The 17,821-nt window shown below is 43.9% G+C and overlaps 1 protein-coding gene across 1 annotated transcript; it reads right to left on the bottom strand.

Moving 5' to 3' along the window:
• Positions 1–11,567: 11,567 nt before the first annotated feature.
• Positions 11,568–14,344, bottom strand: LOC108159200. The gene is made up of 7 exons (XM_033399401.1): positions 14,310–14,344; positions 13,365–13,742; positions 13,142–13,299; positions 12,899–13,075; positions 12,685–12,831; positions 12,350–12,613; positions 11,568–12,261 (listed from the first exon to the last, which is right to left on the bottom strand). The coding sequence occupies exons 2-7, from the start codon at positions 13,719–13,721 to the stop codon at positions 12,159–12,161; spliced, it is 1,206 nt and encodes a 401-aa protein (XP_033255292.1). The 5' UTR covers positions 13,722–13,742; positions 14,310–14,344; the 3' UTR covers positions 11,568–12,158.
• Between the last annotated feature and the right edge of the window lie 3,477 nt (positions 14,345–17,821).

Genomic DNA, 17,821 nt, shown 5'->3' with positions numbered 1-17,821 from the left:
CACTTTACATGAGCCTTACATGAGATTTTCACACTGAAAGTCGTCGCCTGCTCAAACCGGAATTCAAAGTGAAAAGCAGAGCTGTCTCCCGATTATAATCGGAGCGATATTCAGGGCTGCATTTCAATGTTGTATGGATGTAGATCAGATACTAATTACTGTACATTTTCGTATTATTAATGGTACTCCGTGGCTTGAGTCTTGAGCTTCACAAAAAAATGGTTTACCAAATTACCAAATGGTTAAATGGTAAAATGTTTAATTCGTACACTGCTCATTTTCACCTTGTTCGATCCTTTCGGATTGCTGTAAAGAAAATTTACCAAATACAATTCGTTCACAGACTTGCATTAAGGCGCCGCACTGACGCTGATCTATCCACAAGCCTGGAAAAAAGTATTGACCCGTCATCGTTTTGGCCCAAAGTAACTTCATTCTGGTCATGGCTATTTGTGGAATACTTCTGGCAGTCTTAATTTAATTTGGATCTCTTCCATAAACTGCGTGCACTGCAACTCTCTCTTCCCTAACTCCTCTCAAATCTGATTTCCTATAGATTATTAATTGGTACTTTGTATCGTTGCCCAACTAGAAATGGATTTAAGTCAGCCTAATCCTATTTCACGCTTTTAGAGTCGGACAAATGAAGTTTGCCAGCATCAAAGTCAAGCAAAATCGAATTAAGCAATAGGCGCCGCTCCCAACAGCATCAAGCAGAAGCTTTAAAGCATATTAGAAAATTGAAAAGTCAGCCAAAAGAGTTGAACTTGGCCATGTAAAAGTACTGTGCTGTGTGCTCGATGGTGGCATAAAACTGAAAGTTTCAATTTTCTGAAGTGCACGCCTTGGCTCGAGAAGGTTGCGAAATGCCAAGTGTTAGTGCCAAAGGAGGCGGCTAAGCACGGAGGAGCCTCATCTTGGTGGGCTACTGCTGATGCAGTGTATCGCATATCTGCTTCGTCAGTTGGAATTTCTGGCATCATCCTTACGTGAGGGTAAACACTTGTGTCCTGGAATTTGCATGCCAAATATAATAGTGCTAGGTGCCCATTCATGTATGTACAAGCTAAGCTCTCTATAGCGGACACATGGTTCCAGTAATTCAATCCGTACTATCCATATAGTGTAAGTAGCGAATGTGTACAGCTTTTGTTAGATGTTTGGTTCTACCCAAATTGTCGGATATGTGCGGATAATGCTGGGGCTGTTGACAAATTAGCTAAAATTTAGAATTTGGCAGGCCCTGAAGGACGCCCGTCCGCGCTTGTGGCAATGAAAATTAGCTGAGACATCGCACGTCTGGTGTGTGGGGGAGTGTTATTGTTTTGCCACCTTGTAGTCTGGATCGTAGAGAACTATTGTCGAACGGTTCAGTTCAGTAGGCAACCCTGAACTTCATGCGAATCGATTGACAACTATATCCCCTAGCCTGCTCACATGATTGATGCTGGCTTTCACTTTTTCGGCTAGAGCGCTGCCCACGCAGCATGGCACAGCGAATATTCGCCAAAAAATTCTATCTCATTTTGCTTGTGACATATTTGAAATTTATTTTCGGTGCTGATGCTGCCACCCCAATGCTGTTGCTGTTGCTGTTGCAGCTGCATCTGCACCACCGCCCTGCACTGCATTGACTCAGTTTGAGAGTGAAAATAAAAAAGAACAGTTGGCAAATACTGTATTTATAGAAAATGCAATATGCATGGAATTCGAATGAAATACGGAAACTCATTTGTAAAAACCTACAATGCCTTGACCGGCTCCACCACCTCTTTTGTTGTCACTTACAGCAGCCGCAAGCGAACAAATTGGTTAACCTCCTTTTATTTTTTTCCTTTCCTTTTTTTGGTAGTACGAGTCCATATTTATGGTTCGTAAATGTGAATGTGGGATTTTTGTCGAGCCATTACCAATTGGACGGCCATTTACGGCAGGCAAAGGCAGAGAGGAAGCAGAATTGTGGTCTTTTTCTAGTTTGAATTGCTTGTTGATTATTTGCTTGCCACATTTTAATTAACTGGATTTCGTTTCGCAGAACGAATGTGTAACAGTAAGCTTTTGGCAGCGAGCACTGCTCTGAAATATTCTATCTATGCTCCAAGGGGATTTCATTTCCACTCGGTCGAATGCGAAATGTGGAAAAACTATTTTCGTCGACCCAAGACAACTCATGAAAGTGTCAGTGAACTTTGGCGCAGACAAATCCGGCCGAGACGGACCCAGACGGCCAAGACCCAGACCACACAGGGTGCGGGTGTAGCTGTGGGTGTGAGGAGCATGTGAAATTTTCAGAGCGGGGCCAACAAATGGGTTCAGCCTGGGTTTTGGGCAGCAATACATTTTGGCCTTCGCCATCCATAAATTTCCAGATCGCAACTTTGCTCTTCGGATTGCTTCGAGTTTATTGTACGTACTTTGGCCCCAGCAAATACGAGTATTTGAAGCCTTTGGCACGTACCTCTTTTATCCGAAAGTTGGCCCATTGAAGAGGCCTGGACTGGCACCAGCTGTTCATTTCTGTTAGGCCGTTGCCAAGTGGATTAGCGCAAATATTTTAAATTTCTGTTGGTCGGTCCACAGACAAGAGTGCTGAGAGGCTTTACTTTGCGGCTTAATTAAACTCAATTATAATCGTGTTGACACTTTTGTTATTCTGTATTCTGTAGTTGTTTTTGTTGGGGCGAAAGCAAATTAAAACTTCAAACTTGATAAATGCCGAGTGCGAACAAAACTTCTGCTCCATTATGGATTGTTTTACCTGAAGATTAGTTGGGAATCTCGATTGCAATTACTCCAACGAATCTCATTGCCGGAGAGTGGTCCAACCACAGTAAATTTAATTGCTTTCGAGTGGGTTTCAATTACGCAAATTGCATTAGACATCACCACGCACGGATTCCCAATGAATCCAAACATATAGTACTCTTAGCTGTATATTATTTATGAATCGGATCAAGCTATCGGCCTTGCCAGCTGTACCTAGCCTAAGTTTTGCCCCAATCGGTGTAGGAATTCCCTCTTGCTGCATCGCAAAACATCACCAAATGTCAGAAAAGGTGTCCATTCTTTATCCTCCAAGGCTGCCGCACTTTGACCTGCCTGCTCTACTCAGGTGGAGGCTGGTGTGATTGATTTGATTGCTGTCACCGACTGGGATGACAATCCATCCAATTCAATGAGCTACTCACTTTCGCCTCGAGTTTGTCCTGGGTCTTCCAGCTGTCCTTTGAAGTCCTCGTCAGAGGTATCGCTCCCGGGCGAAATGAAATTCGTTTACATTTTTTATCAACTTTAAGTGGAAGATTATGGAGGGCACTTCGTGCTGGTTTTCGTACAACTTACCCCTGGGAACGTTTTCATAATTTTCTACCTCCAACATTGCCATTCATTTCCCATTAAATGTGCCGTGCCCCAGGACGGCTCCCAGGACCCCCAGGGCGGCGGAAGATGTGCATTTATCCATTACCGTTGACGTTGCTGTCGACTCTCCTCTCCGCTCGAATCACCCGGTTAAAATGTAATTATCCTGCCTGGACTCGGCACTCCATGGCGTTGCATTCCACGTCTGAAATTCAGCCATGTCTTAATAGCCGGAAATCGAGTTGACTTGCCCTATGCCCTGGCCAAATGCATGTGGAATGAACTCGTTCGGAGAGTTATGGCTGTGAATTCAAGTTAATTGAATATCTATAGACGTGCATGGTGCCGAAGCAGAGGGGCCTCGCATAATTGTCGGCTCATTAAACGATAATGCAGGAAAATTGATGCCCGGCCTTTTTCCATTCCATTCCTCATTTTTGGGGGAAATTGAATTTCATAAACTTTCCGATGAATAACAGGGTTGCGGGGAGCCTCCCCAAGGAAGTTCCCAGCAGCAATTAGTGCGCTCTGTCTCGGGAGTGCCCGGATTCGGAAGTGGAAGGAGCCCCGAGAAGCGGCAGGAACGTGGCCGAAGTCACCGGTTTGCCGTTCCTTGCCGTGCCGTGCGTCATCTGGTGAAAATCGAAACCAAAAAGTTTGCTTATGCTTAGAATGCCAGCGAAATTGCTGGCAGGAGGTGGAGTGGGAGCTGGGAGCTGGGAGGCTTGGGGGCTTGGATGCTGGCAGGATGCGGCTCTCTCTGATGCCATTGACATCAGCAACACGGCCACGGCTGTTGTCATTCAAGTGTTCTAATCAATTCTGATTTAATTTTACGCCCAATTAAGTGTGAAAAGCTTTTGATGTTGGGCACACGGGTGCGAGCGGCAAATGGATGCAGACAAGGACCCGCAGGGGCACAGTCACACAAGCGTGAGCATTGAATATGCCACAGATACATATGTGGGATCGGTCCTTTGCTCGCACGAGTCCCAGTTAGGCTCTCACACTTGAATTAAGCCATTCCAGACATCAATATTTTGATCCTTCCCTGGTGTACTTACCGCTGCTTCTGTATCCACGCTGTGGCTATCGCACCCGCTCTCACTGCTCCACGCTTTCACACACTTTCCGTATGCATCTCTCTTTCTCTCTCTTTGTGTATCTCTAAACATGGAACAACTTTCTTCTTATGACAGAGACAGACGTGGCAGATAGTTCCGCCAAGACATTATCCAATAATCTTTATCAACAGCCACAGCCAGCGCTGTAGCATCCGCGCCGCGTGCCTACCTCCACCTCCAGCTCCAGGTTAAGTTTGTTGGAAACTTTAGTCTGCATGACAGTCGATCCGATATCCCTGTGCATTTGGATTTGTTTGCAGGTAACGACAAGGCTCAAGACATTTTACTAATTAAGTATCAATGTACTTTTCCTTCCATTTGCCTAATTTACCGCTGTCAACAGCAAGACAAACAATATTGTAGTCCAAAAGAGTGTACACACTGGCCGCTCAGGGTTGTCAATTTACGATCGTAAATGTGCGATTAAAAATTCAACGAAATATTTGTATCCCCGCGAAGCTTGGTTTTTGGAGATCAAAAAGGTCTTCCATATCCCGATGTCTCCGAAGATAGGGCTTATCCGAAGTCCCTTCAAAATGGAAGAGCGTAATCCGCTTTTACATTAAATCGGATAGCGGCAGATATTCAAATTTATTTTCTTGGAAATCCTCACAGAAATTTAAATGATTAAATTCCAAGTGCTCTTAAAGATGGGAAACCGAACCAAACTGTCGTCTAGGGCCTGAAATTGTCCAACTCCTGATGGAACTTCAGGTGACGGCGTAAACGCCAAGCTCCGCCTAAGGGGAGCCAGGAGGGCCCATGGAGTGGGGCCATAAAACAATTTTGTTGTAAATTTACGATACCCCCGGCCATGTATGACAGAAGGTACATAAATACTCAAACACATAAAGGCACGGGGCAGGAGGCAGTCGACATTTTCTTTCCACCAAGAAATTAGCAAAGGATGGAGGGTAGGAAACGAAACGAGCTCCATTGCTCCACCATTCTTTTGGAGGAATAAATTAATTTATTGAATGAACAGATTGCATTTTAAATTTATTATACTTCCATAGTATTGATTTTGGGGCACATGAATTTCTCTTTACATGATAGAAAATTTAGGTGTTGGAGATTGACGTAAGGCTAATCCCGGTTTTTCACACTGGGCTTAACTTTGTATTATAATTGGACACCCCATCGTATTTATGTATATATTAAGCCTATGTTTTGTGTTTGTATGGGGGTTTCTTTCATTGTACTCCTCACAGGACAAGTGTCTTTTAATCAAATTACAATTGGGGTTAATTTAATAAACTCTCACTTTCTACCTTTCACAGGATCTGTTCTATCTTTCATGTGTGTCCTGTGGCTGTTTTAACTGTGGCTGGCGCTGTGCTACTTGCAAATAATTCACTTTCTTTTGCCTCTTGTAAAGAGTGTGCGGTGTGTGTGATTATGGGTTACGTGTTCGAGTGTCTGTATGCTACGGGTGTGGATGAACATTATTGGATTGCATTGAAAGAACTGGTAGCTTAGAAATAATGTATCGGCACTGGCGTTACGTTGCCTAAACGTAACGCCCAAGAGAACTAGTCCTCTGATCTACTATAACTGTTGAATACACCTTGCTTAATCAGACACACCAACTGTGCATAATTTTGTAAATTTTTTTTTGGGAGATATTTCTTTAAACTTTTTTTTCTTGAGTTTTGCCATTTTTAAAGTCTATCAAACAAAATTTAGAACTGAGCTGCGTAAAAGAAACAATTTAGAAGAACTGAAAAAGCCGAAATGGAAACGAGCAGAAAAACGATGTTTCTTTTTTTGAACACCAAACGCTGGCACGGCCCTGTTCGATTCGATTCGGCTCTGATTGGTTCCGCTTCAGCTTGAGATCGGTCTGATTTGGCCAACTGATTTGGGGAAGCAAGAAAGCGCTCCCGATTTGCAATAACAACTAGTAATACACGCATATATACGGCATGATATATATGTAGGCAATGGTAAACGAAAGACAACTAGTATTCCCTGGGGGTTGGTGGTGTGGTTGTGTTGCGCCCATGTCGAGCAATCGGAACCCAGATAGGACTGGGCTGAGTTCCTTCGCTGAGGTGTGTGTGTGTGGTGTGGTGTGGTGCTGGTTTTTGTACGAACATATTTGCTTTCTAACTTATTTCCCAAATTGATTTTGATATTCCTAAATTCCGGGATCCTAACTGAATCCCTCTCTCCACGTCAAGGTCCCTCAAGTGTGCTGCTGTAGGTGTCTATGTATGTGTTCCAGGTGAAATGTGTTGACATGTGTGAGTGTGTGCGTGTGGGATGGGCTACCACTGCGCCGTTTCTATCTCCGGACTACGAACGCCGCTCAGTAGACAATGAGCAGGTTGTTCTCATTGAAGCCGGCGGAGTGTCCGGCGTTGCGTACAATGAAACAGGATCCATCGAAGTGCATGCGCTTCTCATTGCGACTACAAAGGACAGAACAGAACGGAAGTTAGCAGAGCAGGATGATGGGCGAGGGGGAGGGGGAGGTTGAGAGCATCGGTTTGACACTCACCGAACAAACAGATGCGAGGTCTTGCCCAGAGAGGCAGTGCAATGGATGCCAGGTGTGGTCAAAGTGGCCGATCCATTGCCGGGACTGGTGCGAATCAAGCACTTGTTGTCCACACGAGTGACCTTCACTAGGCCATCGGCTGCCTGGGTGATGCGAAATCCGTTTATGTCATAGATCTCAGTGCCATCCTCGGTACAGGTGTAAGCTGAATTGGCAATCACGTCATGGGCTTCAGCCATATAAGAGGGACCATGCCGCGAGTCGCTGCGAGAAGTTCGGGAATTAAATCGAAATTAGCCAAATGGAATTGTGGTCTTTTTCTAGTTTGAATTGCTTGTTGATTATTTGCTTGCCACATTTTAATTAACTGGATTTCGTTTCGCAGAACGAATGTGTAACAGTAAGCTTTTGGCAGCGAGCACTGCTCTGAAATATTCTATCTATGCTCCAAGGGGATTTCATTTCCACTCGGTCGAATGCGAAATGTGGAAAAACTATTTTCGTCGACCCAAGACAACTCATGAAAGTGTCAGTGAACTTTGGCGCAGACAAATCCGGCCGAGACGGACCCAGACGGCCAAGACCCAGACCACACAGGGTGCGGGTGTAGCTGTGGGTGTGAGGAGCATGTGACATTTTCAGAGCTGGGCCAACAAATGGGTTCAGCCTGGGTTTTGGGCAGCAATACATTTTGGCCTTCGCCATCCATAAATTTCCAGATCGCAACTTTGCTCTTCGGATTGCTTCGAGTTTATTGTACGTACTTTGGCCCCAGCAAATACGAGTATTTGAAGCCTTTGGCACGTACCTCTTTTATCCGAAAGTTGGCCCATTGAAGAGGCCTGGACTGGCACCAGCTGTTCATTTCTGTTAGGCCGTTGCCAAGTGGATTAGCGCAAATATTTTAAATTTCTGTTGGTCGGTCCACAGACAAGAGTGCTGAGAGGCTTTACTTTGCGGCTTAATTAAACTCAATTATAATCGTGTTGACACTTTTGTTATTCTGTATTCTGTAGTTGTTTTTGTTGGGGCGAAAGCAAATTAAAACTTCAAACTTGATAAATGCCGAGTGCGAACAAAACTTCTGCTCCATTATGGATTGTTTTACCTGAAGATTAGTTGGGAATCTCGATTGCAATTACTCCAACGAATCTCATTGCCGGAGAGTGGTCCAACCACAGTAAATTTAATTGCTTTCGAGTGGGTTTCAATTACGCAAATTGCATTAGACATCACCACGCACGGATTCCCAATGAATCCAAACATATAGTACTCTTGACTGTATATTATTTATGAATCGGATCAAGCTATCGGCCTTGCCAGCTGTACCTAGCCTAAGTTTTGCCCCAATCGGTGTAGGAATTCCCTCTTGCTGCATCGCAAAACATCACCAAATGTCAGAAAAGGTGTCCATTCTTTATCATCCAAGGCTGCCGCACTTTGACCTGCCTGCTCTACTCAGGTGGAGGCTGGTGTGATTGTTTTGATTGCTGTCACCGACTGGGATGACAATCCATCCAATTCAATGAGCTACTCACTTTCGCCTCGAGTTTGTCCTGGGTCTTCCAGCTGTCCTTTGAAGTCCTCGTCAGAGGTATCGCTCCCGGGCGAAATGAAAGTCGTTTACATTTTTAATCAACTTTAAGTGGAAGATTATGGAGGGCACTTCGTGCTGGTTTTCGTACAACTTACCCCTGGGAACGTTTTCATAATTTTCTACCTCCAACATTGCCATTCATTTCCCATTAAATGTGCCGTGCCCCAGGACGGCTCCCAGGACCCCCAGGGCGGCGGAAGATGTGCATTTATCCATTACCGTTGACGTTGCTGTCGACTCTCCTCTCCGCTCGAATCACCCGGTTAAAATGTAATTATCCTGCCTGGACTCGGCACTCCATGGCGTTGCATTCCACGTCTGAAATTCAGCCATGTCTTAATAGCCGGAAATCGAGTTGACTTGCCCTATGCCCTGGCCAAATGCATGTGGAATGAACTCGTTCGGAGAGTTATGGCTGTGAATTCAAGTTAATTGAATATCTATAGACGTGCATGGTGCCGAAGCAGAGGGGCCTCGCATAATTGTCGGCTCATTAAACGATAATGCAGGAAAATTGATGCCCGGCCTTTTTCCATTCCATTCCCCATTTTTGGGGGAAATTGAATTTCATAAACTTTCCGATGAATAACAGGGTTGCGGGGGAGCCTCCCCAAGGAAGTTCCCAGCAGCAATTAGTGCGCTCTGTCTCGGGAGTGCCCGGATTCGGAAGTGGAAGGAGCCCCGAGAAGCGGCAGGAACGTGGCCGAAGTCACCGGTTTGCCGTTCCTTGCCGTGCCGTGCGTCAGCTGGGGAAAATCGAAACCAAAAAGTTTGCTTATGCTTAGAATGCCAGCGAAATTGCTGGCAGGAGGTGGAGTGGGAGCTGGGAGCTGGGAGGCTTGGGGGCTTGGATGCTGGCAGGATGCGGCTCTCTCTGATGCCATTGACATCAGCAACACGGCCACGGCTGTTGTCATTCAAGTGTTCTAATCAATTCTGATTTAATTTTACGCCCAATTAAGTGTGAAAAGCTTTTTATGTGGTGCACACGGGTGCGAGCGGCAAATGGATGCAGACAAGGACTCGCAGGGGCGCAGTCACACAAGCGTGAGCATTGAATATGCCACAGATACATATGTGGGGTCGGTCCTTTGCTCGCACGAGTCCCAGTTAGGCTCTCACACTTGAATTAAGCCATTCCAGACATCAATATTTTGATCCTTCCCTGGTTGTGCTATTTGTACTTACCGCTGCTTCTGTATCCACGCTGTGGCTATCGCACCCGCTCTCACTGCTCCACGCTTTCACACACTTTCCGTATGCATCTCTCTTTCTCTCTCTTTGTGTATCTCTAAACATGGAACAACTTTCTTCTTATGACAGAAACAGACGTGGCAGATAGTTCGAAGACATTATCCAATAATCTTTATCAACAGCCACAGCCAGCGCTGTAGCATCCGCGCCGCGTGCCTACCTCCACCTCCAGCTCCAGGTTAAGTTTGTTGGAAACTTTAGTCTGCATGACAGTCGATCCGATATCCCTGTGCATTTGGATTTGTTTGCAGGTAACGACAAGGCTCAAGACATTTTACTAATTAAGTATCAATGTACTTTTCCTTCCATTTGCCTAATTTACCGCTGTCAACAGCAAGACAAACAATATTGTAGTCCAAAAGAGTGTACACACTGGCCGCTCAGGGTTGTCACGTTACGATAAAATAAAAACAGCTGTGTCGTAAATGTGCGATTAAAAATTCAACGAAATATTTGTATCCCCGCGAAGCTTGGTTTTTGGAGATCAAAAAGGTCTTTCATATCCCGATGTCTCCGAAGATAGGGCTTATCCGAAGTGCCTTCAAAATGGAAGAGCGTAATCCGCTTTTACATTAAATCGGATAGCGGCAGATATTCAAATTTATTTTCTTGGAAATCCTCACAGAAATTTAAATGATTAAATTCCAAGTGCTCTTAAAGATGGGAAACCGAACCAAACTGTCGTCTAGGGCCTGAAATTGTCCAACTCCTGATGGAACTTCAGGTGACGGCGTAAACGCCAAGCTCCGCCTAAGGGGAGCCAGGAGGGCCCATGGAGTGGGGCCATAAAACAATTTTGTTGTAAATTTACGATACCCCCGGCCATGTATGACAGAAGGTACATAAATACTCAAACACATAAAGGCACGGGGCAGGAGGCAGTCGACATTTTCTTTCCACCAAGAAATTAGCAAAGGATGGAGGGTAGGAAACGAAACGAGCTCCATTGCTCCACCATTCTTTTGGAGGAATAAATTAATTTATTGAATGAACAGATTGCATTTTAAATTTATTATACTTCCATAGTATTGATTTTGGGGCACATGAATTTCGCTTTACATAATAGAAAATTTAGGTGTTGGAGATTGACGTAAGGCTAATCCCGGTTTTTCACACTGGGCTTAACTTTGTATTATAATTGGACATCTTATCGTACTTATGTATATATTAAGCCTATGTTTTGTGTTTGTATGGGGGTTTCTTTCATTGTCCTCCTCACAGGACAAGTGTCTTTTAATCAAATTACAATTGGGGTTAATTTAATAAACTCTCACTTTCTACCTTTCACAGGATCTGTTCTATCTTTCATGTGTGTCCTGTGGCTGTTTTAACTGTGGCTGGCGCTGTGCTACTTGCAAATAATTCACTTTCTTTTGCCTCTTGTAAAGAGTGTGCGGTGTGTGTGATTATGGGTTACGTGTTCGAGTGTCTGTATCCACGGGTGTGGATGAACATTATTGGATTGCATTGAAAGAACTGGTAGCTTAGAAATAATTTATCGGCACTGGCGTTACGTTGCCTAAACGTAACGCCCAAGAGAACTAGTCCTCTGATCTACTATAACTGTTGAATACACCTTGCTTAATCAGACGCACCAACTGTGCATAATTTTGTAAATTTTTTTTTGGGAGATATTTCTTTAAACTTTTTTTTCTTGAGTTTTGCCATTTTTAAAGTCTATTAAACAAAATTTAGAACTGAACTGCGTAAAAGAAACAATTTAGAAGAACTGAAAAAGCCGAAATGGAAACGAGCAGAAAAACGATGTTTCTTTTTTTGAACACCAAACGCTGGCACGGCCCTGTTCGATGCGATTCGGCTCTGATTGGTTCCGCTTCAGCTTGAGATCGGTCTGATTTGGCCAACTGATTTGGGGAAGCAGGAAGGCGCTCCCGATTTGCAATAACAACTAGTAATACACGCATATATACGGCATGGTATATATGTAGGCAATGGTAAACGAAAGTCAACTAGTATTCCCTGGGGGTTGGTGGTGTGGTTGTGTTGCGCCCATGTCGAGCAATCGGAACCCAGATAGGACTGGGCTGAGTTCCTTCGCTGAGGTGTGTGTGTGTGGTGTGGTGTGGTGCTGGTTTTTGTACGAACATATTTGCCTTCTAACTTATTTCCCAAATTGATTTTGATATTCCTAAATTCCGGGATCCTAACTGAATCCCTCTCTCCACATCAAGGTCCCTCAAGTGTGCTGCTGTAGGTGTCTATGTATGTGTTCCAGGTGAAATGTGTTGACATGTGTGAGTCTGTGCGTGTGGGATGGGCTACCACTGCGCCGTTTCTATCTCCGGACTACGAACGCCGCTCAGTAGACAATGAGCATGTTGTTCTCATTGAAGCCGGCGGAGTGTCCGGCGTTGCGTACAATGAAACAGGATCCATCGAAGTGCATGCGCTTCTCATTGCGACTACAAAGGACAGAACAGAACGAAAGTTAGCAGAGCAGGATGACGGGCGAGGGGAGGGGGAGGTTGAGAGCATCGGTTTGACACTCACCGAACAAACAGATGCGAGGTCTTGCCCAGAGAGGCAGTGCAATGGATGCCAGGTGTGGTCAAAGTGGCCGATCCATTGCCGGGACTGGTGCGAATCAAGCACTTGTTGTCCACACGAGTGACCTTCACTAGGCCATCGGCTGCCTGGGTGATGCGAAATCCGTTTATGTCATAGATCTCAGTGCCATCCTCGGTACAGGTGTAAGCTGAATTGGCAATCACGTCATGGGCTTCAGCCATATAAGAGGGACCATGCCGCGAGTCGCTGCGAGAAGTTCGGGAATTAAATCGAAATTAGCCAAATAAGAAGCGATGCAATTGGCCGGGGGGACTCACTCATAGAACACTGCCAGGGTGTAGTCCTTGGTCAGATCGGTGAAAGTGTCGGTTGTGGTGCGCGTCCCGGCTGTGTCCACCAGGTAGATGAGAGCGCACGCCTCGCTGGTGAAGCTCACACCCTTGTACCACATCTTGGCATAGCGACTGTAATGGGAAGATAATTCAAAGGATTCAAATATGCCACGTTGGGGTAAGGGCCATTCCCACTCACACAAAGTTATTGCCCTTCATGCCGTCGTAGGTGACTATTTCGACTTTAGCGCCGCTCTGCAAGATGCGTCCATTGGGGTGAATCAAAGCCGAGTTGCTGCAGTTGCGTGATAGAGCAACTGCCACCATGCTGCGCTGATTGAGCACGCGCACCGCCTTGTCCAGAGTCATGTCAATGCTGCTGTATTAACATTAGGGGTCGGTCTTAAAGAAGAGCCAAGGGGCTGTGGGCGTCCACACTCACCGCACGCCATCGCGGAGGCGCAACTGGATGGTGCCGTTCGTCATGGCAATGGGTCCAGAGCCGGGACATGCCGGCGGTGTGTGGTTCTCGAGCTCGAAGTTGCGTGTGCTGCTCACGCGTGCCAAGGCGTATGGTGGAGGGGGCATTGGAGACGGCAACTGTTGGGAATTCTGAGATTGAGCATAGAATCGGCTAGATTTACAGATATGCAGGAGCCCCTTACCAGGCAGTAGTTCTGCTCGTTGTCGAAGCCATAGGTGGGCGTGGCATTGTAGCGCCCTGTGAGTGCCTTGCCGTTGTGCGCCATTTTGCCAGCGTCTATTTCCTGCATATTTCCTGGCCCGTACTGGGGAGGGTTGGAAGTGTGTATGCCCGGCAGTTGGACGTATGGACCGACTGGCCGACTGCCGACGGGGTAATTGGCGCACTCCTTGGAAATGCCGCTGGTGATGGTGTTGGTGCCAACGGTGGCGCTGCTAGCGAGACTGGAGCTGCTGCCGCGATCCATGTGGCCCACGGAGTCCGTGCCGGAGGACAGCAAGATGTTGCTCATGCGTTGGGACAGCTGCCCCCCAGTCATGCCGACACGCAAGCTTGCTTGCTAAGGGAGGGGGGATGAGAAGGCGAGAGGTAGTAGCGGAAGTTAGATCCGGAGGGAAATGAAGAGGTGAGGAAGTGAAAGTGCCAGAAAATAATTGAATACCGGCAGGAGAGAAAACGACAGATACGAGAGAAAGTGTCAGCAGCGCAGAAATCGAATGACTTTGCAACTGTTGCTAACATTCTGTCGACATTCTGTTAACGCATGCATATACATACATACATACATATATGTATTTACATACGTGTGTGCGTTTTTCCCAATTTGCATTTGATTTTTATAGAAATTAACCAAACTATTTTGAATAGTATTAGAAGAGAAGTGAAGAGGGGGGAATAGAGAAGGAAAATTCGAATATTAAAGTCGGAAAGTAAGAGAGCAATGGTGGAAAAGAGCGAGACGGAAAATAAGAAGGTCTGAAATAACAGGAGAGGGCAATGAGGTGATGAGGCAATGCTGCTGTTGTCGAGCTGTTAAGACTGCGGCGGCTGTTAACTCGCTGTTGATACCCTGCTAGCGCGATGATGCGGCAGTTTTGTAAAACAAAATGCTTGGAATTTCACTTACCGGCGATGGGTTGTTGGTGTAGTCGGAGCGCTGGCGCACCCCGTTGGGCGGCTTGGTGGGCGAGCGCAAGATGTTGTTGATTTTGTCGTTCATCTGAGCACGCGACAAGAAGTCCTCGGCATTGAAGATCCCCACACGGGCGCCCTTCGGGCTGCTTACTTGCGAGACCGGCTCCTGCTGGGAAGTCTCGCAGTCCGATGACTAGCACTGCGCCTCCTTGGTGCTGACCTTGGGCTCAACGGACTTCGGCTCGGTGACCATTTTGATTTGGCAACTTTTTTCTTCTCGCTCTTTCTTTTCGTCAAGTGAGTTCACAAAACCGGCGTTTGTGTGTGCGTGCGTGTGTTCGTGTGTGCGGCAAATGCGAAATTTTTCACTTTAAATATGTGTGAACTTACTTGAGAACACGCGCGTGCTAAATACAGTCTTAGAATATTTTGTTCAACACTTCTCACTACGACTCTGAAAGGAGTTCCACTTTACATGAGCTCCGCTCGCTGGCACAATTTTCGAAAGGATGACTGTTCGGATTTTCACACTGAAAGTCGTCGCCTGCTCAAACCGGAATTCAAAGTGAAAAGCAGAGCTGTCTCCCGATTATAATCGGAGCGATATTCAGGGCTGCATTTCAATGTTGTATGGATGTAGATCAGATACTAATTACTGTACATTTTCGTATTATTAATGGTACTCCGTGGCTTGAGTCTTGAGCTTCACAAAAAAATGGTTTACCAAATTACCAAATGGTTAAATGGTAAAATGTTTAATTCGTACACTGCTCATTTTCACCTTGTTCGATCCTTTCGGATTCCTGTAAAGAAAATTTACCAAATACAATTCGTTCACAGACTTGCATTAAGGCGCCGCACTGACGCTGATCTATCCACAAGCCTGGAAAAAAGTATTGACCCGTCATCGTTTTGGCCCAAAGTAACTTCATTCTGGTCATGGCTATTTGTGGAATTCTTCTGGCAGTCTTAATTTAATTTGGATCTCTTCCATAAACTGCGTGCACTGCAACTCTCTCTTCCCTAACTCCTCTCAAATCTGATTTCCTATAGATTATTAATTGGTACTTTGTATCGTTGCCCAACTAGAAATGGATTTAAGTCAGCTTGAATGCATTTCCGTCGGCCTAATCCTATTTCACGCTTTTAGAGTCGGACAAATGAAGTTTGCCAGCATCAAAGTCAAGCAAAATCGAATTAAGCAATAGACGCTGCTCCCAACAGCATCAAGCAGAAGCTTTAAAGCATATTAGAAAATTGAAAAGTCAGCCAAAAGAGTTGCACTTGGCCATGTAAAAGTACTGTGCTGTGTGCTCGATGGTGGCATAAAACTGAAAGTTTCAATTTTCTGAAGTGCTCGCCTTGGCTCGAGAAGGTTGCGAAATGCCAAGTGTCAGTGCCAAAGGAGGCGGCTAAGCACGGAGGAGCCTCATCTTGGTGGGTTACTGCTGATGCAGTGTATCGCATATCTGCTTCGTCAGTTGGAATTTCTGGCATCATCTTTACGTGAGGGTACACACTTGTGTCCTAGAATTTGCATGCAAAATATAATAATATAATAATAGGTGCCCATTTATGTATGTAAATTAAATAGCTGCGGTAGCGGATTGTGTTTTTAAAAAGTTTTTATTTTACTTCTAACTTCACTGATATAGATTTAAGTAGAGGGTCACAAAGGATTCCGGGCAAAGAGTTTGCGCGATCTTAATTTTTAGCTCGACTTTGCGGTGTCGCTTCTGGATCAAGACTCACTTGAACTTTCTGATCTTTGCATTGTTGATCCCTTTCGGGAATAGTTTTTCTATAAACATTTCAATTGATTTCGCCATCCCGAGTATTGGATTTCGTCATCCAAAGAGAGAACTGTAAAATACCTAAAGTGCAGGATCTGCAGAAAGCCGGGAGTGAGATTGTTTATGAGAAGCCGGGTGTGGGAAAACATTGGTTTTCCATTTAGGCGAGTGTCAAAGATTGGGATTGCGGCGGGAGCCCTTGAGATTGTACATCTTAGAAATCAATTAGGCGGAGGCCCAAGATTGAAATTGTTTTCGTTTTGGAAAGCCAAGGATTGTTTACAACTCGTATAAGAGCTCAATAGAATTGGGTACCTTAACTCCCCCCATTCTTAAATGTTTCGTCCCGATACATTTTGAAGTTCTGATAGAGCTCTAATTTCTTCTGACAGTATTTGAATGTTGCTTTCCACTATTTCTTCTGACGGTATTCTTATTGATTTAATAAGTACAAATTTGGTTAATTTATAGCCGAAGTAAAATAACATTATCAATATCAAAATGATTAAGAATAATGTTGTTAATGGTAAGGCCGTATTACCTAATGTTATAAGGGGATTTAAAATATTAACATTATCAAAAGAAAATTGATTATCATTCGATTGTATATAATCAACTAATTCAAAATCGCTATATCTATGATGCGATATATATCTTAGAATTTTACCCTTATCATTTATGTGGGTTATATTATTTATTACAATTGTGTTGTTGAATATAAGGAGATACGATCCTAACAAAGTAGTATTGTCTACGATATTTTTGCCTGAAACTAATATGGCACCATCCTGAATGATGTCTATTTCTTTGTTTTTTTCCCTTTTTTTAGTGCAGTTGGCTTTAAAGCCATTAAGTAAATTGGTGAAACAGGTCTTCTTTAAATTTATTTGTGCGTAATTGTTAAAAGTTTCACTTTTAAAATTATTCATTAAATAGTATTTCTCCTTACATTCACAAACTTTTTCACTTATAACTAACATTCCATCATTTTGTGAGATGGCTCTTGCATGGTAAAACTTGCAAATATCTTTAATTTGAGGATATTTTATGTAAATGATTATTAAATCAGCATTTCGAATTATTTTAACCGTTGCAATGTCCAGCAGATCAGACAGTTCAACAGGATGTTTTTCATGCTTATAAATGTCCTCTATTTCGTTTTTATTTAAAATTTTTGTATTGAAAATGTTTACTTTTAAGAGGGTTATGGTATCAACTAAATTTAGTAGGTCAAAAGTTATTAATTTTAAACGATGCTTTCTCAGTATCGTTTCTTCATTGAAGATGACATTTTTTAATGAATTTGATAGCAATTCAATTTCTTTGAACAATTTGGAATTTATTACAAATTGTTTATTATTATTTTCAGTTAATTCATTTACTTTATTTTGTATTTTCAAAAAGTCGTCATGAAAATATTTAATATTTGATGTTATCTTTATGTATAATTCTGTTTCTATTGTTGATTATAATTTTATTCGGTCGATTTTCCTTAACTACCTGCTTTTTGTATCGGGATTGAAGTTTATTTCTTTCCCCGAATTTCTTTTCATAAACTACTTCTCCTATTTTATAATCTTTTTCTCTTCTATCTTTGTTATGTAGCTTAAGAATTTTGGTCTGAGCTTCCTTAAGTAATATTGGATTATGCTTGTGTTCTATTTTGTTATACAATATTTCATATGGCATTTGATTGGTCGTTGAATGTATC

Source organism: Drosophila miranda (genome assembly GCF_003369915.1).
Source record: "Drosophila miranda strain MSH22 chromosome Y unlocalized genomic scaffold, D.miranda_PacBio2.1 Contig_Y4_pilon, whole genome shotgun sequence".
NCBI lineage: Eukaryota > Metazoa > Arthropoda > Insecta > Diptera > Drosophilidae > Drosophila > Drosophila miranda.
This window is presented reverse-complemented; position numbering and strand designations above follow the sequence as displayed.